A 26,708-nucleotide genomic window follows, 5' to 3' on the forward strand; every position below is an offset into this window, starting at 1 on the left:
ACCAGTGGGCAAAGAGGGTAGGGATAAACTGGGAGATTGGGATTGACACATACACATATAACTAATAAGGACCTACTGTATAGCACAGGGAACTCTTTTTAATATTCTGTAATGACCTATATGGGAAAAGAATCTAAAAAAGAGTGGATACATGTATTTGTGTAATTGACTTACTTTGTTGTGGACTTGAAGCTAACACAGACCCCATGGACTGTAGCCTGCTAGGCTCCTCCACCCATGGGATTTTCCAGGCAAGAACACTGGAGTGGATTGCCATTTCCTTCTCCAGGGGATCTTCCCAACCCAGGGATCGAAACCTGGTCCCCCGGACCACAGGCAAACTCTTTACCGTCTGAGCCACCAGGGAAGCCCAAAATACTGGAATGGATAGCCATTTCCTTCTCCAAGAGATCTTCCCGACCCAGGGATCGAACTTGGGTCTCTGGCACTGCAGGCAGATTCTTTACTATCTGAGCCACAGGGGAAGCCAGATCAACTATACTCCACTAAAAATGAAATGTAAACCCCCTTTTCTGTGTTGTTATTGTTAATATGGTCTTAAGTAGCCTGTTCTCTTTCAAAAGTCCTTTTTCTTCCTGATCTCAGGCCTGCTGAAATTTGCTGATGATCTTGGCATGGGAGGTACCAAAACACAGACCATCTCCCTTGGCCAAGGCCAAGGCCCTATTGCTGCCAAAATGATCAACAGTGCCATCAGAGATGGGACCTGGGTGGTCTTACAGAATTGTCATCTGGCCACAAGCTGGATGCCTTCTCTGGAGAAGATCTGTGAGGAGGTGATTGTTCCTGAGAGCACCAACGTGGGATTCAGGTGAGATGTTGTCCCACCACTGTGTCTCTGGGCCCCAGTCTTGAGCTCCAGATGTCATGGTAATGACTGGGAATCCAAACAAGACACAGTTCAACTCTTAAGAAGCTCTCAGTCTAGCAGAAGGCAGACCATATATGAATAATGTTGATACCATGCAGTCCTTGCTGTACTTGTTTGAACAAGAATGGACAAGGAAGGAAAAGTTGAGGAAGGCCTTGAGTATTGAAAGATAAACAGGAATTTTCCAGGAAGGACATTCCAGACAAAAGGGACAACATTTGTAAAAGCAAAGGAAACACCAAGAAGTTATCTTGTGATTCTGGGGTATATGCTGTGAGAAACTGTTGTAGGGAGGTGATATGATATATGTCTGAAAAGATAGATTTAATACCAGCAAGTTAGTTTTAAAACTTATTGGTCAAAAAAAAAAAAAAATCCCACCTGTAATCTCGCTACTTGCTCTATCTTCTATTTCTGGAGATCCATGGAATTTTAATCAGTCTTGGAAGCAGCCGTTCATTTTCTATGAACTTTAAAGTCCAGCAAGACTAGGCCTAAATTTTTGCATTTAGAGAATGATGAAATGAACCAGATAGGCTTTCAAGTCTTTTAACTTAGATTTTCAGTGATCTAATTATTCTGGACCGGGGTGAGCAAACTATGTCCAAATCCAGTCTGCAGCCTGTGTTTATATAGCTTACAATCTAAGAATAGCTTTACATTTTTTTATGGTTGAAAAAATAGAAAGAAGAATAATATTTCATGACATGTGAAAATTATATAAAATTAAATTTCAGTGTCTATAAATAGAGTTATAGTTTTATTGAAATATAATCATATTCACTCACATATTGTCTACAACTGCTTCTATGCTTCAAGTAATTGTGACAGAGACCATATGGCACGCCAAGTCTAAACCACTTACTGTTTGATCCTTCATAGGAAAAGTTTGCCAAATCCTGTACTAGGCAACAAAGTTTGCTAGTTATTTTTATTTTAGTTATGTCTGCCTGAAAATAGAAAAGTGTTTGGTGTTTATTTACAAAGCCAGATTAGGCCATAGTTGATTGTATTCATGTAAGGCTCATACAAGATTAATGTAGAAGTTTAAGAGGGAATCCATTAATTTCAAGAATTCTATTTTGTATGGGATGCTGAGTTGTTTCATTTATTATCAGTTACATACTCAATGAAGAAAAATTATTCATGTTGACATCTAAGACTTCTTGACCCCAAAGTTGGAGAAGGAAATGGCAACCCACTCCAGTACTCTTGTCTGGAAAATTCCGTGAATGGAGGAGCCTAGTAGGCTACAGTCCATGGGATCGCAAAGAGTCGGACACAACTGAACGACTTCACTTTCACTTTCACTTTTAACTTAACCCCAAAGTCACAAGCTTAAGTGCTTACACAAGCCAGCAATGTAACATAAATGACTGAAGAGGATTTGGGCACGAGAAATATTCCACTTTCCACACTGCCGTAGCTATCATCATGGACATTCAGCCTCAGTTGAATATCAGTAGGGAGTGGTGGGGACTGTGGTTAAACTAGAAGCACATGCCCCATAGAGATGAGCTACTCCTGCCCAGTGACAGCTAACTGTTGCCAAGCAGGCATGAAGGCCTCTTGTGTCCAGATTTTCTGATTATTTTAAAGGAAAGATGGGAAACCAGAATTTTAAAGAAAGAAAGTGAAGTCACTCAGTCGTGTCTAACTCTTTGCAACCCCATATAGACTGTAGTCTACCAGGCTCCTCCATCCATGGGATTTTCCAGGCAAGAGTACTGGAGTGGGTTGCCATTGCCTTCTCCAGAGGATCTTCCCAACCCAGGGATTCAACCCGGGTCTCCCACATTGTAGGCAGACGCTTTACCGTCTGAGCCACCAGGGAGGCCAGAATTTTAAAAGAAAGCCCTAGATTTGTAAAAGTTGGCAACTACTTCAAAAATATGTTGCAGCATTATGTTGGTTTGCATGGTGAGAGTTAAACATCAGCCAGCTGCAAACTGAGGTCAGGTCATAGGCCACCAGTTTATGGCCTCTCCTTCCCCTCTGAGCCCTGTACTTGGACCATAGCAGGCTGCTCACCAGCCCTTACCACATCCCCAACTTTTCTTCCTCCATGTGGTTGCTCAGCCTGTGTCTTTAATGACTTTTCACCCCCAAATCTGCCTGTTGGAAACCTTTCTAATGTCTAACAAAACAACCCCACAAAAATGAAACAAAACAGATGCCACAGTATATATGTAGCTTGAGCCTGAGTAAGAAAAGCAAATGAAAAACAATATGCTTACATGTTAAGCTGTAGATGGTAAAATTATATATATATATATATGTTTCTTACTAAATACTTTTGCCTATGTTCTCATTTTTTTACAGACATAGGTAAAACTTTATTATTTAAGGAAAAAAATCTTCCGTATTCTCAAGACCCATTTCAAATGCCACTGGCCTCTATGACAGAAGTCAGCAGACTTTTCTTGTAAGGGGCCAGATAGTGAATATTTTAGGCTTTGCAGGCCATATTGTCAAATGCAGCTATTCAACTCAGCTGTTGTAGCATGAAAGCATCCCTAAATAATTTGTAAATAAAGGGGTGTGGCCATGTTCCAATAAAACTTTATTTATAAAAATAGGTTAAGGCTAGATTTGACTCAGTAGTTTGCAGACATCTGCTCTCCCCACCCCATGTATCCCCACAGCCTATTACTGCCCTCCCTCCCTGCAGTCTAGATTTTAAAACTTCTTGGCACTGTTTGCTTGTCCTTTCTCCCCTCCTCAGCTCCCATTTCCCTTCGCCTCTTCCGCATCCCCCCACCCTGCCCCTGACACCCCCAGCAGCAAGACTGTGAGTAATCTGGAAGCAAGAAACAAGGTGTGTCCTTGAAAGCCCCACTTGACCTTGCTATACCTCTGTTTCCTCACTGGTAAAGGGGATGGTAAATCAGAGGGTGGCTGTGAGGATTAAAGAAAATGAAGGGACATAAATTCTCAGCATTGGGTTCAACATCTATCAGAGTATTAAAAAAATGGTAGCTATTTTTTTGTTACTGTTTTTTAATATATGTATTACATTGCTCTAAATAATTGGATCTGTTTCTTTTCTAGACTCTGGTTAACCAGCTATCCATCAGAGAAGTTTCCAGTCAGCATCCTCCAGAATGGGATTAAAATGACCAATGAGCCCCCTAAAGGGCTCCGGGCCAATCTTTTGCGCTCTTACCTCAATGACCCCATCTCAGACCCTGTGTTCTTCCAAAGCTGTACCAAAGCAGTGATGTGGCAAAAGCTATTGTTTGGCCTTTGCTTCTTCCATGCCATCGTTCAAGAGAGGAGAAACTTTGGACCCCTAGGTGAGAGGTGACAGCATACCTGGATTGCTGGGGGAAAGATCACACAGATGCAGAAATGCATTCAAGTTTGTAGTCAGGGTTGCCAGTAAAATAAGGTGTAAGAAAAAAGATAAGGTATAAGTACATTCCATGTAATATTTGGGGCATATTTATACTAAATATGATTTGTTGTTTATCTGAAATTAATTTCACTGAGTGTCTGTGCCAGATTAGGATCAGGGTCAGGGAAAGAGGTGATGCCCCAGAATCAGAGGTCTCCTAATTACTGAAGTTATGTGATAATGAGAAGATTGAAAGCTCTTCCCTTTGGTGTGTATTTGCCTGGCTTGGGTACAATGGCCATTCTGCAGGGAATTTTTACCAGGTGATTTATAACAGTTTAGGTTGCTCTCTATACATGTGCATAACAGTGAAAGAAATACAACTGTGAAATCTGTCTGTGCTTCTCCTTGAAAAAAATAAACATAAATTTCTTTATTAATGTAACCTATCCATGGCCTAACTTAAGTGACTTAGTATTCTTGTTGGAACAGATCATCAAACTAAATACAGATCCCAAGTCACCATGATTTTAAGGATGGATTATTTTTCTCATGGAGAATGGATGGATATTCATATCATTTCTCATGGATCATTTTTCTCATTATTAATCCCATGGGCTGCCTCCAATTCTTTTCTTGAAATGACCCACCCCAAGGTATTCTTAGCAATTCTGGGGGGTTACCAAAGGAGGCAAATTGTTTTGGTGATTCTCTCCAAGCATTCTCTTTCCTTCTACCTGTCCCAGTTAGCGCCATACCACCTGACTCTTCCACTTAGGGTTTCAAGGATGAGACAGCCAAAGTGGACACTCCCTCTACACTTGCATCTCACACACCACATTCTTCCATCCATTCCTAACCTCCCAAAATCCATACAACAATTTGGCTTATAGTCAACTGCCCAGTTGTGTTTGTTTGCCAGAACACAAGTTTTTGGGTTTTTAAAAATTTATTCATTTATTTATTAATAATAAATAATTGTTGGCTGCACTGGCTCTTCATTGCTGCCTGAGGGTTTTCTCCAGTTCCAGCGAGTGAGGGCTACTCTTCATGGCAGTGGCTTCTCCCATTGCAGAGCACCGGCTCTAAGGTACGGGCTCAGTAGCTGTGGCACACAGGCTTAGCTGCCCCACTGCGCACGGAATCTTCCACACCAGGGAGCAAACCTGTGTCCCCTGCGTTGGCAGGCAGGCTCTTAGTCACTAGGCCACCAGGGAAATCCAGGTTTTTGTTGTGTTTAATTTGAATGTGAATTATTTGGGAGGAAATGAAACATCTCCATTGAATGCAGGTCCCGCCACACCCTACTGTCTTACATCAGGCCTGCTTCATACATTTATGTGACTTGTATAGCCCCACTCTATTAGCCTTTGCCCTGCTTCATTCTGTACTCCATGGCCAAATTTGCCTGTTACTGCAGATATTTCTTGACTGCCTACTTTTGCATTCCAGTCCCCTATAATGAAAAGGACATCTTTTTGGGTGTTAGTTCTAAAAAGTCTTGTAGATCTTCATAGAACTGTTCAACTTCAGCTTCTTCAGCATTACTGGTTGGGGCATAGGCTTGGATTACCGTGATATTGAATGGTTTGCCTTGGAAACAACCTGTCACTTCATGGGAAATAGATGGGGAAACAGTGTCAGACTTTATTTTGGGGGGGCTCCAAAATCACTGTAGATGGTGATTGCAGCCATGAAATTAAAAGACGCTTACTCCTTGGAAGGAAAGTTATGACCAACCTAGATAGCATATTGAAAAGCAGAGATATTACTTTGCCAACAGAGGTCCATCTAGTCAAGGCTATGGTTTTTCCAGTGGTCATGTATGGATGTGAGAGTTGGACTGTGAAGAAAGCTGAGCGCTGAAGAATTGATGCTTTTGAACTGTGGTGTTGGAGAAGACTCTTGCGAGTCCCTTGGACTGCAAAGAGATCCAACCAGTCCATCGAAAAGGAGATCAGTCCTGGGTGTTCATTGGAAGGACTGATGCTGAAGCTGAAACTCCAATACTTTGGCCACCTCTTGCGAAGAGTTGACTCATTGGAAAAGATTGATGCTGGGAGGGATTGGGGGCAGGAGGAGAAGGGGACGACAGAGGATGAGGTGGCTGGATGGCATCACCAACTCGATGGACATGAGTTTGAGTGAACTCTGGGAGTTGGTGATGGACAGGGAGGCCTGGCGTGCTGCGATTCATGGGGTCTCAAAGAGTCGGACTGAATTGAACTGAACTGATAGCCCCACTGGGCATTTATCATTATAAACTTTGGAAATACAGTGGAAGGAGGGGAATTCTCAAAGCTAACTTAGTATTGCCCAATCACAGATACTGCTCTCTACCTAGTCACTAAGTCGTATCTGACTCTTGCAATCCCATGGACTGTAGCCTTCCAGGTTCCTCTGTCCATGGGATTCTCCAGGCAAGAATACTGGAGTGGGTTGCATTTCCTTTCCCACTAAACCTATGCTTTAGTGTTGTTTTTGGCGTTCTATACGTTACCATGGTATTCCAGCCAGAGTGAGTAATCCTATTTCACAAATCCCAGGATGGTAACATCTTCCTTAACAAATGGGGAGATCCATAAAGTAATTGACTTTAGAATGGATTTTTTTTTTCAGCAGAATGTCTCCCACGCTGACAGTAAATACCAAAGCTAATAGTTGGCAAGGTGCTTAATATTCATGGGACTGAAAAGAGGCTCTTGATCCATGATGATGTTTAACTTCACCAGCCCAATCTCTGAGTGGGAATTTAGAACTCTCATCCTGAAGCATCTAATTCATCTTTGCCTCATGCAGGTTGGAATATTCCTTATGAATTCAATGAATCTGACCTGAGGATTAGTATGCGACAGATCCAGATGTTTCTGAATGATTACAAGGAGGTGCCATTTGATGCTCTGACCTACCTGACAGGTATTTATGGGAGGAGGTTTTGAGGTGCCATTTGATGCTCTGACCTACCTGACAGGTATTTATGGGAGGAGGTTTTGACAACCACAAACCTCCACAATTATGCTCCACCTTCCTGCTCCTCTGCTCCCAGCTCCATTCGTTTACTCACTTATGCCTTCAACAAACATTGAACTCTTACTGATGCTGGTCACCATGCTGGATATTATAAAACAAAAAAACAACATACCAAAAAATCAAGATTAATCCCTCCTCTTAAGTGGTGCACAGTCTACAAAGGGAGAGAAATATAACAAAATAAATGACAATACAGTGGTAAGTTCAATAAGAGGAACATTTATAATGTAGAAAGGCAGCACAATGATTAAATTTCAGATATGGGGTGGGATGATTAGGGATAACTTCCTTAAGGCATTAAAGATGGTTTTGAGGGATAAGTAGGAGTTTTACTACTGGAAGAAGAAAGTGGGAGTGGGTGGTGAAAAAAGAAGGCGAGTGCTCCCAGCAGAGATACCCTGAGGTGAAAATGACCCTTGCTGGTTTGTATTAAAGCAATTCATCAGCTGTATCATCAATATATACCAGTACATAATATGGAAGAATGTAAATATATAAAACTGGGTCACTGCCTTCAAGAAAAATACCATGTAATCCTAGAGAGAGGAGATAAAATGGGCTAATTTAGATGGGCTAAATGAGTGGGTTACTATGGCCAAAAGTCAAAGTGCAGCTCAAAAGAAAAACCTGGGCATCTTCAAGGTCACATACAAGTTCCTCCCTCAACTCTGGATCCTTTCCCCAGTCAAATGTCAGGTGCATTATCTACATTATTCAGTTTTCACAGTAATCTTATAAGCTTCATGTTAGTGACCCTGTTTTACAGCTGAAAAAACCAAGATCTTAGCACAGGGGTTCTCAGCTAAGGGTGATTTTACCTCCTAAGGGACATTTGACAAATTGAAGAGACATTTTTTGTTGTCACAACTAAATGGATGTTCTACTGGGTAGAGGCCAGGATGCTGCTAAACATCCTCAATGCACAGGACAGCCCCCTACAACACAGAACTACTCAGTGTACAACACGTCAATCATGCCAAGATTCAGAAATTCTGCTTTAGAGTGATTAAATTCAGTTTAAAGTACAAGGTGACACAGACCTTACTTCAGCACAGTGTCCCCTAAAACAAAACCCCAAGTGACATACACAACATAAGTTCAGTGGATTTTAGTTTGGTGAAAGAACTTTTCCAAATAAGTGAGCCATATTCCCATTATTCCAGGCCACACAGAAGCACATCCCAGAGCTCTTCTTCAGATCACAGAATGAGTGCATAAGTGTCCTGGGATGTGGTCTTAGTGTTGGACTGCCTGGCAGCTCATAAACCAACCCACCCCAGTTGTGCCAGCTGGCCTGAGGATAGTCACTTTCCAACTGTACCAATCAGGATAGCCTAGTTAGGCTGAGATGACAAGCAGTCTCCAAATCTCAAGGATGTAAGACACCAAAGGTCTATTTCTTGCCCATCCTGTTAAACACGTCCAGTGTGAACTGGCGAGGGTCTCTGTTCATTGTAATTGTCTATCAGAGGCACAGTTGGCAAAGGCTGTACCAACTTTTGATGCCACCATCTCAACGTATACTTGTGTGGTCACTGCCACAGGGGTAGCACTGAAGAGCTCATGTTGGGAATTAAATATGCAAGAAGTTGTCACCTGGCCACACCTCACTGCAAGAAGTGTAGTGAGGGAAGTGTAGGAGAAGGGAAGGGTAACCTTCCTATGTGCCTGGAAGGAAAGACGAACCAGATAGAGATGACTATCAGAGCTCCGAGACCAAGAGACAAACTAACCAAAGAGATAGGTCTTGTTTGAAGAGTGGTGATCTAAATAGATGGACTGAAGTCGAATACATTCTTAGTCTGGTACCCCCAGCCCTGTGGCAGAGCCAATGGGAAATCTTGAAGAGATATAAGACGTATCCTGTTTCTGTAGAAACTTGTGTTCTTGCTGTAAAGAAGAGATATATAAGTAAAGAAATGCACCTTCCTTCATAAACATAAAACCCAGGGCCTTAAGGGTACCCCCTGAAGTAGACTTTGATGACGAGGGGGTGGTGGTGGCACCCTGACCATGACCCTGCACTTCAGGTTTTCCTTCACTTGTAGTCCCTCTTTGGTCCCTTCTAGCACTGCCAGGCTGACTTCAGGGGGAACCACTCTCCCTTTAATGTTGTAGTTTAGTGTCGTCATAAACCTACTTACAGCTGGGACAAACTATAGTGTTCACACTAAATTTTGCTGAAGGCCTGAGGGTGGTGGTTTAAGGTAAAGCAGTTTCTGTAGGGCTCAAATTATTACTCAGTAGGTATAAACGTCCCCTTAGTCTCTTACTTCTCCCATTATGAGCCACCAAGATGTTCCTCTTAGTCATTTAGACCCCTCCAATGCCAAGAGAAGCTGAGGCCTCTCCAACTTGTCATACTTCCTGCTTCATGTCCATAGACCTGCCCTCTCCTAGCATGGTTGGAATTGGAAGTGAACCCCCCCTTCAGGAGAGGCTTTGCATGTGCGCGCGCACACACACACACACAGATGTGTCTTTTCCTTTCAAATTAATGTGTTGTTCCCAACTTCCAAATATCAGGTAACACACACACTATTGAATCTGATCCAGCTAGAAAATGCATCCGGGGTTGCTGTCTCCTCAAAAGAATTACCTAATTCTTTTTGTAGAAATCTGAGTGTAGAAACCTGAGTTACAGAGAATGATGTTGATCATGGGGATGGGGGTAGGAGAGTCATATCCCAAAGCAGTGTCTATGGATAATCTCAATTTTCTAAATTTGTGAAAGTGATAATTGAATGTCTTCTATATGCCAAGCATTGTGCTAAATGTTTTATAAGTATTGTTAACCACAACCATGTAAGATGGGTATGCAGTTATCTCTTACTGACAGATGAGAAACTGCTAATAAGTGGCAAAAGTTGGAGCCTAGAAATTGGCTGAAATTGGAACTCAGTACTGTCTCATGCCACAGTTCTTACCCTGAACCACATTTCTATGCTGCTTTTCACATATATGTAGACAGATACACAAATGTCCAGACGAATATCTGGAAGATGCCTAAATGTTAACAGTTACATTAGTTGAAATAATTGGTGACAGTATTGCTTTTATTTCAGTTTATTGCTATTTTCTAAATTCTAATATAGGAACATGTATTATTTTTGTAGCAACCATAATACCCAAAAGGTCTGGTCTTAAACTAAGCTGAGCATGGTTTTTAGCAACCCTGTGTCTCATTGTTGGCTGGAGGAATCCTCTGTTTTAGATTAATGACCAAGTTCATTATGGATTCAACTTCTTCTGTTGGCTATCCCCAGGGGAATGTAATTATGGAGGCAGAGTAACGGATGACAAAGATAGGAGGCTCCTGCTATCCCTTCTGTCCACGTTCTACTGTAAGGAAATCGAGCAGGACCATTACTTTCTTGCTCCTGGAGACACTTACTACATCCCTCCTCATGGCTCCTACCAGGTAAGGGGCAGGAGGAGCTTGCCAGCCTCCATGTGGCTACGGTTGCAGTTGTATCCAAGGAGGGCCCAGGGATAGCTTGGGTTTCCTGACTTGGGTCCATAAGCTATTTCGAATCTTCCAAAAAGCCTACAAGACAGACCTTATTACTATCTAGTGAATCCTAGGCATTTGGTAGATAAGATCTTTCAAAATATGGGGTCCATCTGGGGGAAAAAGGAAGGGATGGTTAAGATGAAGCTTTGCTGGTGAACAGGTTGGAAGCTGCTACTTGAAACCAAAGGTTCAGAAGGTAGCACAGGGAGGGACAGAAAAACTGAATGGGAGAATGATAAATGGAAGAAGAAAACGATATCTGAAGGATGAAAAGGGCTTGCTTTTATTGAGTACCTGTTATATACCAAGGCCTTATTTCTTCATAACCTCATTTATCTTCCCATTTGCAGATACGGAAACGGGGCTTTTGGGTGACTAGATCAACGTTACACAATTAGTTTAAGATGGAGCTAGGACCCAAATCCAGTTCTGTCTGAATCCAAATCTAATTTTGTCTCCAAAGCCAAGACTGCTGGTAGAGCAGGAGGGAAGCCAGCAGAGGTGGGAGGGGAGATAACCCATCTACCTTCATATTTATACTCACTGTTCAGAAACCTGTAGGAGGGAAAGCTTGTGAATGTCTTGGCCCTGATGATGTGTGCATGTGTGTGTGTATGGCCTGTGCTACCAAAACAGTGTGATTTCTATGTGGGTCTGGTCTGGCCAAACCCTGGGTGATCTGTGGGAGCCCAAGAGCCTGAACTTACATTAACTGAAGATTTTCTTTCCAGTCGTATATCGACTATCTCAGGAACCTCCCTATCACAGCCCACCCAGAAGTGTTTGGCCTCCATGAGAATGCTGACATCACCAAAGACAACCAGGAAACCAACCAGCTATTTCAAGGGGTGCTCCTGACCCTCCCTAGGCAGTCAGGAGGGAGTGGCAAGTCCCCTCAGGTAACCAGGCTTGAATTCAATTTCCTAGGCAATCTTCCTTCTAGTGGGCATGCAGGATTATGGGTGATGACCAAGAAGGAAGAAAAGCAGAGGCGTGGCAGACCCCTGAGGAAGGGCATGGATGCTCTGGTCTTAACTGTTGAGAGCCCTTAAATACTGAACTAGTTTCTTAAAATGTCAGTCATTCCTGTATAACCTTCATGATTCATTGTTACAGCCACATATCATCTATACTCCATTTACATAATATTTTAAAACAAATCTCTTTTGCTTGAAAACATTTTAAAAACTGCACATCAGGATTGTAACTGAAAACAAATCCAGTACCATTTCGATAAAGTCATGACAGCCACAAAAAGAAAATGAAGGCTAAACATTATTAGGTTCTTCCGGCTGCTGCTGCTGGGGTCTTGCTGGCTCCTTGGGAAAAGAGGAGGATCAACAAGTGTTACAGAACATTTAATTAGTCCTGACCTTAACATTCAGAAAGTGAAGATCATGGCATCTGGTCCCATCACTTCATGGGAAATAGATGGGGAAACAGTGGAAACAGTGTCAGACTTCATTTTTCTGGGCTCCAAAATCACTGCAGATGGTGGCTGCAGCCATGAAATTAAAAGACACTTACTCTTTGGAAGAAAAGTTATGACCAACCTAGATAGCATATTCAAAAGCAGAGACATTACTTTGCCAACAAATGTCCATCTAGTCAAGGCTATGGTTTTTCGAGTGGTCATGTATGAATGTGAGAGTTGGACTGTGAAGAAAGCTGAGTGCTGAAGAATTGATGCTTTTTAACTGTGGTGTTGGAGAAGACTCTTGACAGTCCCTTGGACTGCAAGGAGATCCAACCAGTTCATTTTAAAAGAAATCAGTCCTGGGTGTTCTTTGGAAGGAATGATGCTAAAGCTGAAACTTTGGTCACGTCATGCGAAGAGTTGACTCATTGGAAAAGACTGATGCTGGGAGGGATTGGGGGCAGGAGGAGAAGGGGACGACAGAGGATGAGATGGCTGGATGGCATCACTGACTCGATGGACATGAGTTTGAGTGAACTCCGGGAGTTGGTGATGGACAGGGAGGCCTGGCGTGCTGTGATTCATGGGGTCCCAAAGAGTCAGACACGACTGAGTGACTGAACTGAACTGAACTGACCTGACCTGACCTGAGACTTTCTCCTTGAAGGGAATGAAAAGAAAAAGGTGGCTAAAACTTGACAAGAGTGACTTTCTCACCATGTGATTCAATATTATTTCTCCAATATTGGAGACACCTGGAATCATTTTGGGTGCCTCCTATGATCATTTCACTTGGTCTACAGATGAGGGCAAAATGAGCCGTATAAGAAGTGACCCACGTCAAGGCACTCGTAAACCCAGAGGCAGTGCCAGATCCAAAACCACATCTCCTGACTCTGTCCTGTTCTCTCTTTTCCTTTTCTTCTCTTCTCCAAGTTCTAAGCCACCCCATGTTCAACTTTTCTTAGCTGTGGATTTTGCATACAGTTGGCTTTGCATAGCTGCAGGTTTTGCATCCTTGAGTTTGACCAAGATTGGAAATATTCAGAAAAAAATTTCCAAAAAGTTCCAAAAAGCAAAACTTGGATTTGCCTCACTTCAGCAGCTATTACATGACATTTACATTGTATTTACCACTATTTATATAGCATTTACATTATTTTAGGTAATATAAGTAATCTGTAAATGATTTAAAGTATGAAGGGAAGGAGAGATGTGTGTAGGCTATATGCAAATACTACACCATTATACATAAGGGACTTGAGCATCTGTGGATTTTGGTTCTGCAACCAATTCCTAGTGGATTCCAAGGGATGATTCAATTTGGTTTCTTGATTTGGTTCATAGTACCATAAATGGTAATACATGTGAAGATAAAGCAGCCTGGTTTGTGTGTCTCAACTTAGGAAAGGAAATAGCTCTCACAGTGGGAAGGGGGGAAGAAGTATACATTCCAGCTTCCCAGAGTCACAGCGTGGCAGAGCTGTGTGTGTCTCCCATTCAGGTCCTCCTACTCCTCTTCCTACTCTTCCTCTAGGCCTTGTCCATTCCTTACTTGGCTAAATTCACTGGGCTATTCTTGCTCAATGCTGAGGAATGGTCTACTGCCTTCCCAGATGTCCACGTCACTGGCTCTGAGCAAAGTCCCATCTGTACCAGGAGCTGGTTCTTAAGGAGCTGGCTATGAGAGCCTTGGGAGATTGTCTCCCAGGAGTGACCTTGAAGACTGGAGAAGCTCTGCAGGGTTCAGCACTTCCCTGAGGCTACCTGGCTGGCTGAGCAGGAATTCCCTGTCCAACCCTCAGGCCTTCACTCTGGCCATGAGAACAGGACTCTCATTGTTTGGCTTAGAGGCAATGTCCTCCCTAAGTCTGGGGCCAGCAAGGGTAGCCTCCATACCTTCAAGGCAGAATTGGCTTCTGTAGGAAAGTTCCAAAAAAGCTCCTATAGACTAAGTTTAAAAAGACAAATGCTCACTGCCTTAGGTTTACCTGGACAAAGTCACAGCCCAGGGGCCTTGTTTCTCATTCACCTCTCTAATGCTTACACTTTAAGGAAGTGGTTGAGGATCTGGCCCAGGACATACTCTCCAAGCTTCCCAATGAATTTGACTTGGAGTTGGTCATGAAGTTGTACCCTGTGGTCTATGAAGAATCCATGAACACTGTCTTAAGGCAAGAGCTCATCAGATTCAACAGGTGGGCTATATGGTCTTACTTGGATCCTGGGAGTTAGAGTGTGAGGGGAAGGATCTAACAGGCAGTGACTAGAAAGGACACTTGATAAAGGTTGCTGTGCAGAGTTGGTTTGCCCTACCTGCAGGAAGGCCTATAAATAGGGGCATCCCAGCATGTGTTGGTCCAGGGTTAAATCATTCCTTCTATTCATTTGCTCCTATTCATTCACGTGACATCTGTTAAGTGGGGTTAAAACCAAAAGGCTAATAGTGAACATAATCATTAAAGCCACTTTTATTGAGCCTTTATTACCAGATACGGCTCCAAGTACCACTCAAGCCTTTGCATTCAAATCACACAATAGTCTTATGTCCATTGGCTCCTCAACCAAGCACATACACCACATGTCTGAACCTGCGACCACAGACTCCAAATGCTGCTGTCTCCGTTTTTGCTCAATGGTCATTGCATAAAGGGACAGCCCTGACTCTGAAAGACAAGGGAACTGGAAGAATTTCATCTAAGAATTGATTAGCCCCTTAGTTTTAGTGTTACTCTCTAGAGTCAGTAGTCAGTTGGCCATATGGGTAACCAAGCAAAATACAGAGTGTGAGTTAAGGTTGCTGACTGAGTCAATACCTTGGTATGATAGGATGCAGTCCTCATTCATCCAGACACGAGGCCAATGACTTTCCTTCTTTGCCATTCATTTGCCCCTAAGCTCATTGGAGCTCTTGGTGATTACAGTCACCTTCACTAGCCTTTGGGATTTCTTAGTAGCTCAGTTGGTAAAAAATCCACCTGCAGTGCAGGAGACCCCGCTTCAATTCCTGGGTCAGGAAGATCCACTGGAGAAGGGAAAGGCTACCCACTCCAGTATTCTTGGGCTTCCCTGGTGGCTCAGCTGGTAAAGAATCCACCTGCAATGCAGGAGACCTGGGTTTGATCCCTGGGTTGGGAAGATCCCTTGGAGAAGGGAACAGGCTACCCACTCCAATATTCCGGCCTGGAGAATTCCATGGACTGTGCTGTCCATAGGGTTGCAAAGACTCAGACACAACTGAGTGACTTTCACTAGTCTTTACCACTGGCCATTATAATGTAAGAGAAGAGGGTAACAGCACTTATATTTCAGTGCTGCTCAGGATTAATTACATTGGGCAATACTGCAACATACCTTCTCATTACCCTCTTTTTTTTTTTTTTTTTTTGTCTATTCACCTAGTGGTATGAGAAGCCCAGAATGACAGTTCAGCTTCCAGTTCAGGGGAACCGTTATTGCGCCTTCTAGGGCAAACTTTCCTCCTTGAGTACTAAAAATCTTGAAACTAGCAGAGCTCATAGTTGCAAGAATAGAAATAGAACTTTTGCAAGTAGCTCTTTAGGTTTAATAGAGGTCTGTGGTATAATCCCTCAGAGCGTAGTTTTGCTCTTAACTCCTCAGCCAAGTATATACACCAATAACGTGTTTGAACCTTAAATTCCTCTTAATATAAATTAATGGTTACACATTCAGGAATCTGTTTCTTGGGTTTAAGCATTCTCATGTCCATTTGGCTAGGATTCCATAAATCTTTGGACATGACAAGCTGTCTCTGGTAGCAGATTCATTGGCACTCTCAGGTCCCCCTGGACTTGGTGAGTCCCCACAATAGAGGCCAGAGACAAAGGCAGATGATCTTAGAATATTTTAGGCTGCCCCTTCAGCTACCTTTTCTCAGGTAGGCATGAACCTCATAGTCTATAAAAAGAATTTTGTTTTTAAAACAAAGAAGCCTTAAAACTGCATTACCCTTTGACCCAGAAGTTCTACTTTTACTAAGAATATCATTATAAGTCTCTGCAAAGTTTGCTATAGATGGATGTCCCTGCTGCTGCTAAGTTGCTTCAGTCGTGTCCAACTCTGTGCGACCCCATAGATGGAAGCCCACCAGGCTCCCCCGTCCCTGGGATTCTCCAGGCAAGAACATTGGAGTGGGTTGCCATTTCCTTCTTCAATGCATGAAAGTGAAAAGTGAAAGTGAAGTCGCTCAGTTGTGTCCAACTCTTTGCGACCCCCATGGACTGCAGCCTACCAGGCTCCTCCATCCATGGGAGTTTCCAGGCAAGAGTACTGGAGTAGGTGGCCATTGCCTTCTAGTAATGTTATTTACAGTAACAACAATCTAGAAATAATATGCTTCAGCAAGAGGAATAATTAGATAAAATGGAACACCTTGCAGTCATTAGAAAGTATGATTTTAGGTAGGCCTCTATTGAATAGGAAAGATGTTCCCTTTATGCTAAGAGAGAAAAACAGATTACATATATATATATATAATCCCATTAAAAATAATTTGTGTTTACATATAGGAAAATCTAGAAAGACATACATCAGAGTTATCTTTAGGTGGTAAGATAATGGGGTGATTTAATTTTTTCTCATCTTTACAATTCTGCTCTCATGAATGTATATTATATGACTTTTTAAAGGAAGGAAAAGTAAAAGGAGACTTGGAGTCAGTGCACTTGGGGTAGAATGAGGTCAATGGAGAGGCAGGCTGAGTCTTCTCCTTTGTTCTTGCAGATTGACAGAAGTGGTTCACAGAAGCCTCATCGATCTTGGCCGAGCAATTAAAGGGCAGGTTCTGATGTCCTCAGAGCTGGAGGATGTCTTCAGTAGCATGCTTGTGGGTAAAGTGCCAGCCATGTGGATGGCAAAGTCCTACCCATCACTGAAGCCCCTGGGAGGCTATGTGGCTGACCTGCTAGCCCGCCTGGCCTTCTTCCAGGTACCTCGGAGTCAGGGTAACTGGGCACCTGGGATTCTCATTCAGGTGGAGAGGACATTCTGAAATGACAAGTTAAAGCTGGAAGGGGATAGGGTAGCCACAGAGCATCCTGGATTGAGCACCTACTGGAAACCCTTACTAGGGTTGAGGACAGGAGGGAGATTTTCAAAGTCCTTGAAAAGTTTATAGCCTATAAAGGCAGGAATAGGAATGAGAATAAATGCCACAAACCAGTGTGTCATGGGCTACATACAGCTCATGGGCTACTAGATAGATTTCATTTGGCTATCTGGTAATTTAAAAATCTGAGGGCTTCCTTGGTGGCTCAGTGGTAAAGAATCTGCCTGTCAATGAAGGAGACAGTGGATCGATCCCTGATCCAGGAAGATCCCACATGCAGTTGGAGCAACTAAACCCATTCACCACAACTGCTGAGCCTGGGCTCTAGAGCCTGGGAGCCACAACTGTTGACCCCATGTGCCACAACTACTGAAGCCCAAGCACCCTAGAGCCTGTGCTCCTCAACTAGAGAGTAGCACCTGCTTGCTGCAACTAGAGGAAAGTTTGTGCAGCAATGAAAATAAATACAATTTTTAAAATATTAAAAAAATTAAACTTTGAGCTAGCATATAAGGATTATTACATATAAAAATACAGATGTTTTTCTTGCAAAAAAAGGAAGACCTGAATCAATGGACCTGCATACCTGCATGGCAACTACTGCTGGAATTGAGTAGCTGTTGCTTAGACAAGACATATATTCTCTACTGCTATAGTCCCTCCCACTCTCTGCTGTATCCCTGACACCAGCTTGCACCAGTGCTTTTTACTTCAAATTGGGAAAATATAAGATAAAGGAAAATATAAGATAAGACTACAAAGTCTGCCTGTTTCCAGAAAAATGAGAAAAAGCTTATTTCTTTATGAGACTCATTTTTATTCTTGCCTTTGAACTATCTTTGATGTATTACTGATTTTGCATTTTTATCTCTGTGGTTCTCTAGGAATGGATTGACAATGGACCTCCTGTGGTCTTTTGGATCTCTGGATTCTACTTTACACAGTCTTTTTTGACAGGTGTCTCTCAGAATTATGCTCGGAAATACACCATCCCCATTGACCACATTGGATTTGAGTTTGAGGTAGGGGCATTTTAGGGTACAACGACTCAAAGGGACAACCAGAGAAAGCAGTGTTGTCCATTTCTTTGAGTCCAAACATTTAGATGTGTTAAGGTTCAACTACTTCTGAGATGATACAAATGAAGTATTTAGCATGACTTAAAGTAGCTCCAAGGAGAAGGAAATGGCAACTCACACCAGTATTTTTGCCTGGAGAATCCCAGAGACAGAGGAGCCTGGTGGTCTGCCGTCTAAGGGGTCACACAGAGTCTGACACGACTGAAGCGACTTAGCAGCAGTAGCAGCAGCAGCTACTTTGGAGCAAAGTAGCTCCAAAAATTATCCCCAACAGAACCAGAGGATTCCCAATGCTTTGTCTCTTGTGTATATAAAAAAGGAATCTTTCCAGAGGAAAACTCTTCCACAGTTGTACCCAAGACAATGAAAGCATATTCCATACTGTCTATTCAACATGGTGGACTTTTCATCTGGAAGGATGTTAAAGGTCTTGTGTAGGGCTTTGCTAAAAGTCAAAGGATGCCAATAGTCAAGAATCACCCAATCCATGTTTGGAGAGAAAGGAGTAAGACAGACTTTAATAGAGCATTGTAGAATTTTAAATTTTATGGAAAGATCCTATGTGATCATCTCATCCAGAAATCACAAACTAATTGCCTTAGATATTAATTTAGTTTATAAATGAACTTGACTGGCCTTTGTTGTTGTTGTTGTTCAGTCACTCAGTTGTGTCTGACTCTTAGGGACCCCATGGATGCACACCAGGCTTCCCTGTCCTTCACCACCTCCCAGAGCTTGCTCAAACTCATGTCCATTAAGTCAGTGATACCACCCAACCATCTCGTTCTCTGTCGTCCCATTCTCCTCCTGCCTTCAATCTTTCCCACCATCAGGGTATTTTGTAACAAGTCTGCTCTTTGTATCAGGTAGCCTAAGTATTGGAGCTTCAGCATCAGTTCTTCCATTGAATAGGGTTAATTTCCTTTAGGATTCACTGATTTGATCTCCTTGCAGTCCAAGGGAGTCTCAAGAGTCTTCTCCAACACCACAGTTCAAAAGACCAATTCTTTGGCGCTCAGCCTTCTTTATAGTCCAACTCTCACATCCATATATGAATAGTGGAAAAACCATAGCTTTGACTATATGGACCTTTGTTGGAAAGGTAGTGTCTCTGCTTTTTAATATGCTGTTTAGGTTTGTCAAATCTTTCTTCCAAGGAGCAAGCGTCTTTTAATTTCATGGCTGCTGTCATCATCTGCAATGAGTTTGGAGCCCAAGAAAATAAAGTCTGTCACTGTTTCCATTGTTTCCCCAACTATTTGCCATGAAGTGCTAGGACCAAATGCCATGATCTCACTTTTTTGAATACTGAATTTTAAGCCAGCTTTTTCACTCTCCTCTTTCACCTTCATCAAGAGGCTCTTCAGTTCCTCTTTGCTTTATACCATAAGGGTGGTATCATCTGCATATCTGAGGTTATTGATATTCTCCTGGCAATCTTGATTCCAGCTTGTGCTTCATCCAGCCTGGCATTTCACATGATGAACTCTGCATATATGTTAAATAAGCAGGGTGACAGTACACAATCTTGACATACTCCTTTCCCAATTTTGAGCCAGTTTGTTGTTCCATGTCCGGGTCTAACTGTTCCTTCTTGACCTGCATAGGTTTCTCAGGAAGCAGGCAAGGGGGTCTAGCATTATCATCTCTTTAAGAATTTTCCACTGTTTGTTGTGATCCACACAAAGGCTTTAGCATAGTCAATGAAAAAGATGTTTTCCTGAATCTTTCTTGCTTTTTTGATGATCCAATAAATGCTGGCTATTTGATCTCTGGCTCCTCTGCCATTTATAAATCTGGCTTGAACATCTGTAAGTTCTTAGTTCACGTACTGTTGACGCCTACCCTGGAGAATTTTGAGCCACTGGACTTCACACTCCATGATGTCTGGCTCCAGGTGAATGATCACACCATCATGGTTATCTGGGTCATGAAGATCTTTTTTGTATAGTTCTTCTGTGTATTCTTGCCACCACTTCTTAATATCCTCTGCTTTAGTTAGGTCCATACCATTTCTGTCCTTTATTGTGCCCATCTTTGCATGAACTGTTCCCTTGGTATCTCTAATTTTCTTGAAGAGATCTCTAGTCTTTTTCATTCTGTTGTTTTCCTCTATTTCTTTGCACTGATCACTGAGGAAGGCTTTTTTATCTCTCCTTGCTATTCTTTGGAACTCTCCATTCAGATGAGTATATCTTTACTTTTCTCCTCTGTGTTTCACTTCTCTTCTTTTCTCAGCTATCTGTAAGGCCTCCTCAGACAACCATTTTGCCTTTTTGCATTTCTTCTTCTTGGGGATGGCTTTGATCACCACGTCCTGTACAGTGTTACATACCTCTGTCCATAGTTGTTCAAGGGCTCTATCAGGTCTATTCCCTTGAATCTCTTTGTCACTTCCACTGTATAATCGTAAGGGATTTGATTTAGGTCATACTTGAATTGCCTTGTGGTTTTCCCTACTTTCTTCAATTTAAGCCTGAATTTTGCAATAAGCTCATAATCTGAGTCACAGTCAGCTCCTGGTCTTGTTTTTGCTGACTGTATAGAGCCTCTCCATCTTTGGCTGCAAAGAATATAACCAACCTGATTTCGGTATTGACTATCTGGTGATGTCCATGTTTAGAGTCATCTCTTGTGTTGCTGAAAGAGGGTGTTTCCTATGACCAGTGCATTCTCTTGGCCGAACTGTTAGCCTTGCCCTGCTTTATTCTGTACTCCGAGGGCAAACTTGCCTGTTCCTCCAGGTATCTCTTGACTTCCTACTCTTGCATTCCAGTCCTGTATGATGAAAAGGACATCTTTTTTTCTTTTTTGGTGTTAGTTCTAGAAGGTCTTGTAGGTCTTCACAGAACCATTCAACTTCAGCTTCTTTGGCATTGGTGGTTGATGCACAGACTTGGATTACTGTGATACTGAATGGTTTGCCTTGGAAACAAACAGAAATCATTCTGATTTCTGATTTCAATACTTGAGACTGCACTCAAGTACTGCATTTCAGACTCTTCTGTTGGCTATGAGGGCTACTTTATTTCTTCTGAGGAATTCTTGCCCACAGTAGTAGATATAATGGTCATCTGAATTAAATTTTGCCCATTCCAGTCCATTTTAGGTCACTGATTCCTAAAATGTCAATGTTCACTCTTGCCATCTCCTGTTGACCACTTCCAATTTACCTTGATTCATGGACCTAACATTCCACGTTCCTATGCAATATTGTTCTTTACAGCATGAAACTTTACTTTGAATGCCAGACACATGCACAACTGGGCATTTTTTCCACTTTGGCTCAAACTCTTCACTCCTTATGGAGCTGTTTCTCTGATCTTCTTCAGTACCATATCGGGCACCTACCGACCTGGGGATTTCATCTTTCAGTGTTATATCTTTTTGCCTTTTCATACACTCATGGTGTTTGAAAGGTTGTGGCTGTGAGCCATGTGTTACCCTGGGATTCATGACATCGGAGAGGATTTCAATCCGGGGCCAGAGACAAGTCTTGACTACTCAGAGCTTCTTGTGTGGCTAAGTTTTATTAAAGTATAATAGAGATAGGGAAAGCTTCTGACATAGACATCAGAAAGGGACAGAGAGAGTGCCCAGTTGCTAGTTTTTAGCAAAGCATTTTCTGTCTGTTAGCAATTTTCTAATCAGAAGAGACACACCTCAAATCTGAGGGAGTTTCACCAGGCCCCTCTCCCACAATATACATTTTGAGATAGAACAGGACAAAGTGTGGCATCCTCCAGCCATAAAGTAATTGACATGAATACTGGTTTGTTGAGTCATTATCAGCCCAAGCTTTGAAAAAAAAAAAAAAGTCTTGGGTGGAACCCATTTGAAGAAAGGCAAATTCTAAAGCAAATACGTAGTTTCATTAACATAGCTTAAGAAAAACATTTCCATAATAAAGTAGCACTGGTTAGCTCAAGGTCTGAGAAAAGTTAAGTTCAGGCAGAACCAGGTGTTGTCAGCAGAGAATGGAAAAAAGTCTGCCACTTGCAATTGATTTTCTCCTACAGCTTGGGGACCTCTTACCGAGGCTGTTAACACCCTCAGGTTCTCAAGGCAAGAATCAGATCAGATCAGATCAGTCGCTCAGTCGTGTCCAACTCTTTGCGACCCCATGAATTGCAGCACACCAGGCCTCCCTGTCCATCACCAACTCCTGGAGTTCACTGGGACTCACGTCCATCGAGTCAGTGATGCCATCTAGCCATCTCATCCTCTCTCATCCCCTTCTCCTCTTGCCCCCAAATCCCTCCCAGCATCAGAGTCTTTTCTGAAGTGGTTTACCATTCCCTTCTCCAGTGGACCACGTTTTGTCAGAACTCTCCACCATGACCCATCCGTCTTGGGTGGCCCTACATGGCATGGCTCATAGTTTCATTGAGTTAGACAAGGCTGTGGTCCATGTGATCAGTTTGGCTAGTTTTCTGTGATTGTGGTTTTCATTCTGTCTGCCCTCTGGTGAATGAGGATAACAGGCTTGTAGAAGCTTCCTAATGGGAGGGTCTGGCTGTGGGGAAAACTGGGTCTTGCTTTGGTAGGTGGGGCCATGCTCAGTAAATCTTTAATTTTCTGCTGATGGTGTGTGTGTGGGGGGAGAGCGGTGCGGGGACAACACGGTGTGTTCCCTCCCTGTGGTTTGGCCTGAGGCCACACTATGGTAGAGGTAATGGTGACCTCCTTCAAAAGGACTCCCAGGACTGTTGTAGTCCGTGCCCCTGACCTCATGGCAGGCCACTGTCAACCCATGCCTCCGCTGGAGACTCCTGGACACTCACAGGCATGTTCGGCTCAGTCTCTTGTGGGGTAACTGCTCCTTTCTCCTGCGTCCTGGTGCACACAAGGTTTTGTTTGTGCCCTCCAAGTGTTTGTTTCCCCAGTCCTGTGGAATTTCTGTAGTCAAATCCCACTGGCCTTCAAAGTCAAATTCCTGGGGTTCTCAGCCCTTTTGCTGGATCCCCAGGTTGGGAAATCTGTTGTGGGCCCTAGAACTTTTGCAACAGTGTGAGCACTTCTTTGGTATAACTGTTCTCCAGTTTGTGGGTCGTTTGTTCGATGGCTCTATAGTGGAGCTAATGGCGACCTCCTCCAAAAGGACTTATGCCACATACCATGCCTCCCAGGTCTGCTGCCGCCAGAGCCCCTGTCCCCACAGGAGGCCACTGCTGACCTGTGTCTCCGCAGGAGAACACTCAAATGCTCAAAGGCAGGTCTGGCTCAGTCTCTTGTGGGGGTCACTGCTCCTTTCCCTTGGTCCTGGAGTGCACAAGGTTGTCTGTGCCCTTCAAGCATCTCTGGCAGGTCTGAGGTTTGATTCTAAATGTGATTTTGCCCCTTCTATCATCTTGTCAGGGCCTCTCCTTTGCCCTTGGATGTGGCTTTTTTTTTTTTTTTTTTGGTGGGATACTACATTCTCCTGTCAATGGTTGTTCAGCAGCTAGTTATGATTTTCCTGTTCTCACAAGAGAAGATGAGCACACGTCCTTCTAATCCGCAATCTTAAAGTTTATCAGCTCTGAATCTAATGGTATGCTGGGGGCTGGCTCATACTAACTCACCAGAGCCAGTTACAGGTGGTTGTTAAATAATGGATATGCTGAAATTGATCATGGTGGGGTCTTTACACCACAGAAATTGACAGAAACTACAAATCAAAATTTTACTTCTTCTACTAGAGAACTATTTTACCAGCATGCAGCTTAATCTAACCCCTCACTTTACAGATCCATATTCATAAAGGGGAAAGATTATACAAGGCCACTAAGCTAGGTAATAGTTAATGTGGCCTGTGGTTCTTGCTGACTGGAAATCAGACATGGCCCATGTAGCATGTAGGAATATTATCAGAGAAGTCTCAGTGTCCTGGGAGACGGACAGTAAAGCCAGATTTTACCTTTTCAGTCTCTTAATGCTGCCTCATTTAGGAAAATGGCAGGTAACAATGGAACTCACAGCTTCCTGTCTTTCAGGTAACCACACAAGAAACAGTCATGGAGAGTAACCCAGAAGATGGGGCCTACATAAAAGGACTCTTCTTAGAAGGTGCCCGTTGGGACAGGAAAAAAATGCAGATCGGGGAGTCTTTCCCCAAAATCCTCTATGATCCATTGCCCATCATTTGGCTGAAACCTGGGGAAAGTGCAATGTTTCTGCATCAGAACATTTATGTGTGTCCAGTCTACAAAACAAGTGCCCGGAGAGGTACCCTCTCCACAACAGGGCACTCCACCAACTATGTCCTATCCATTGAACTCCCAACTGACAGGCCTCAGAAGCACTGGATAAACCGAGGAGTAGCCTCTCTGTGCCAGCTAGATAATTGATGGCATGTGTCTCAACACAGAAAATAAAAAAATAAAGAGTATCGTTCTTGACTGAAATATAGCTTTCCTTTCTTGAGAGTCACATGATATGATGATGATCACCAGGGAAGCCCCAATGATGATGACAATTATATTAATGGAGCACTTGCTATGATCTAGGTATTTTAGAACACTCCTATAAAGTAGGTTATTGTCCTTACTTTATGGGTGCAGAAACCAAGATATAGAGAAAGTAATATTCTCCAAATCAGGTAGTTAATAAAATAGTGGAGCCTAGTTTTGAATATAGGCAATAGGATTCTTCAGCCTAGACCTTGAGTCATGTGGCTAAGCTCCCTGATTTTTTCTTTTTCCTATTATTTTGCCATAACTGTCACTGAATTTTAATTGCTTCTCTCCTAGTCTGTTAGATAGTATCACCAACTCAATGTACATGAATTTGATCAAACTCTGGAGATAGTGAAGGACAGGGAAGCCTGGTGTACTGTAGTCCATGGTGTTGCAGAGAGTCAGACATGACTTAGTGACTGAATTATACTCACTGTTGTCTCCATTTCAGTGAGGCAAAAATGGAGGCTTAGAAAAGTAACTAGTTCAATTTTACAGCTAGCCAGTGGTACCCAAATTCTTCTTCACTAGCTTACACAGATAGGCAGAAATTTCAGGAAGAAAGGAGATATGGGAGAACCGTTATTTGTTGCTTGCCATGGTTTATCCTTGGGCTTTTAGATATCTAGCCTGTTCCTATGATTGTCTTCCCCTGTAGAAGCTCAGGAAGACTAAGTATCTTGTCTATGATCACCCAGTTCTTTCACACTGAGGAGCCAGGTTTTGAGCCAAGGTCTGTCTGGCTCTAGAATCCATTCATTTTTCACTGCTTCATGCTGCCTCCTTATTGAGGACGGAGATGTGTAGTTCCAACAACCATGTCCAAGAAATTTCTAGTTTATCACTAGTTCTCCCCAGGGCCAGCTGGAAGAGAATCCCCAAGGAGATAAAAACAAAATTCTTGATGTATTCTCAGTGAACTCTCACATAGCTCTTTGGCTCTAATGGCTACCAAAGGCATTCCATTGGTCAGTTCACAGATGAGCAAAGACATAAGACTTCTTGAATCTTAATGTGTCTGGCCTGGCTTCCCAGCTTCTTCACTAGAAGAAACCTTCTGACTTGGACTGTTTTTCTTGAACGAAGCTTCTGAGAACCACATAAACATATTTCAGGAGACTTGTTTCTTCATGGCAACATGGAGTCAATCAAATTCTGATTGAGGATTCTGAATTCTGAGGTCAGCAAATGATCTAATTGATCCTACGTGCAAAAGCAGGGTGGGGCTGGGGGGGGGGGGGGGGTTGTTCTCCATATCTTGCCAGTGGGCAATAAAGAGTGAGGAGGAGACACTTTTTCTAAGCTATTTTTTTAAAGAAATGTAACTTTTTCCAATTGAGGGAAAAAATATCAGAATTAACATATAGATATAACTGCCATATTGTCTATTATTCTAAATAGATTGTTAAGTCATATGAGATGGAAAGGTGGTCAGGAACCCAAATCCCTGAAATCTTGGACTGGTTGAGGTAAGTCAGACTGCAAATGATAAGGCAGTAAAGAGGTTGCTAAAAGGACAACTGAAATTCAATTACCGTTATCTAACTCCAGCTTCGGCAGCAAAAAGCTGATGGAGGCAGGGACTGTTTCATTCCTCAGCGGTCAAGGGACAGAATGTTTGTATGCGATGGATTAAATTTTTGTAATTAAAAAAAATTTCCCTCTGGGAACGTGCAGTAGGTTCTTCAGAAGTCCTGGTGAATTAAGAGGCTGGAACTCTGGAACAGAAACGGCCAGAGATCAGCTCTGTGAGAAGCTGTAGGCCCTGTCTATAAATAGCTCAGCAGATGACATCAGACAAACCTTGTCACCAAGCTAGTTCTCTCTCTCTAAAAATCTGGCTCTTGAGTAAATAGTTTTCAGTCCTTGTCAGCCTTGGAAGAAAATGTCATTAAAAGAGGGGGTGTAGGGGATGCTTCCAAAAGACCAAAGAA

At 42.7% G+C, this 26,708-nt stretch overlaps 2 protein-coding genes across 5 annotated transcripts in view; one reads left to right on the forward strand and one right to left on the reverse strand.

The window, feature by feature from the left end:
* DNAH3 (dynein axonemal heavy chain 3) overlaps positions 1 to 25,104 on the forward strand; it is a 248,499-nt gene extending 223,395 nt beyond the window's left edge. The window contains exons 53-61 of the mRNA XM_027527056.1: positions 607 to 832; positions 3,944 to 4,188; positions 7,029 to 7,145; positions 10,526 to 10,680; positions 11,505 to 11,672; positions 14,246 to 14,388; positions 16,934 to 17,138; positions 18,143 to 18,280; positions 24,313 to 25,104. Coding sequence (XP_027382857.1) covers positions 607 to 832; positions 3,944 to 4,188; positions 7,029 to 7,145; positions 10,526 to 10,680; positions 11,505 to 11,672; positions 14,246 to 14,388; positions 16,934 to 17,138; positions 18,143 to 18,280; positions 24,313 to 24,666 — 1,751 coding nt within the window. The 3' untranslated portion in view covers positions 24,667 to 25,104. The remainder of the gene's footprint in view (positions 1 to 606; positions 833 to 3,943; positions 4,189 to 7,028; positions 7,146 to 10,525; positions 10,681 to 11,504; positions 11,673 to 14,245; positions 14,389 to 16,933; positions 17,139 to 18,142; positions 18,281 to 24,312) is intronic.
* LYRM1 (LYR motif containing 1) overlaps positions 7,139 to 26,708 on the reverse strand; it is a 59,392-nt gene continuing 39,822 nt past the window's right edge. Inside the window, exons 4-5 of one of the 4 annotated variants that reach the window (XR_003508762.1) lie at positions 26,310 to 26,492; positions 7,139 to 7,340 (exon numbers count right to left, since the gene is read on the reverse strand). Coding sequence is in view for 1 of the 4 variants with exons in the window: in XM_027528088.1 (XP_027383889.1) it covers positions 26,460 to 26,492 (33 nt within the window). In the remaining 3 variants the exon portion in view is untranslated. Of the gene's footprint in view, positions 7,341 to 16,759; positions 17,198 to 25,013; positions 26,493 to 26,708 lie in introns of those variants that run through there. The other 3 variants (XR_003508761.1, XR_003508763.1, XM_027528088.1) reach the window with 3 other exon arrangements.

Source organism: Bos indicus x Bos taurus, chromosome 25 (genome assembly GCF_003369695.1).
Source record: "Bos indicus x Bos taurus breed Angus x Brahman F1 hybrid chromosome 25, Bos_hybrid_MaternalHap_v2.0, whole genome shotgun sequence".
NCBI classification, from domain to species: domain Eukaryota; kingdom Metazoa; phylum Chordata; class Mammalia; order Artiodactyla; family Bovidae; genus Bos; species Bos indicus x Bos taurus.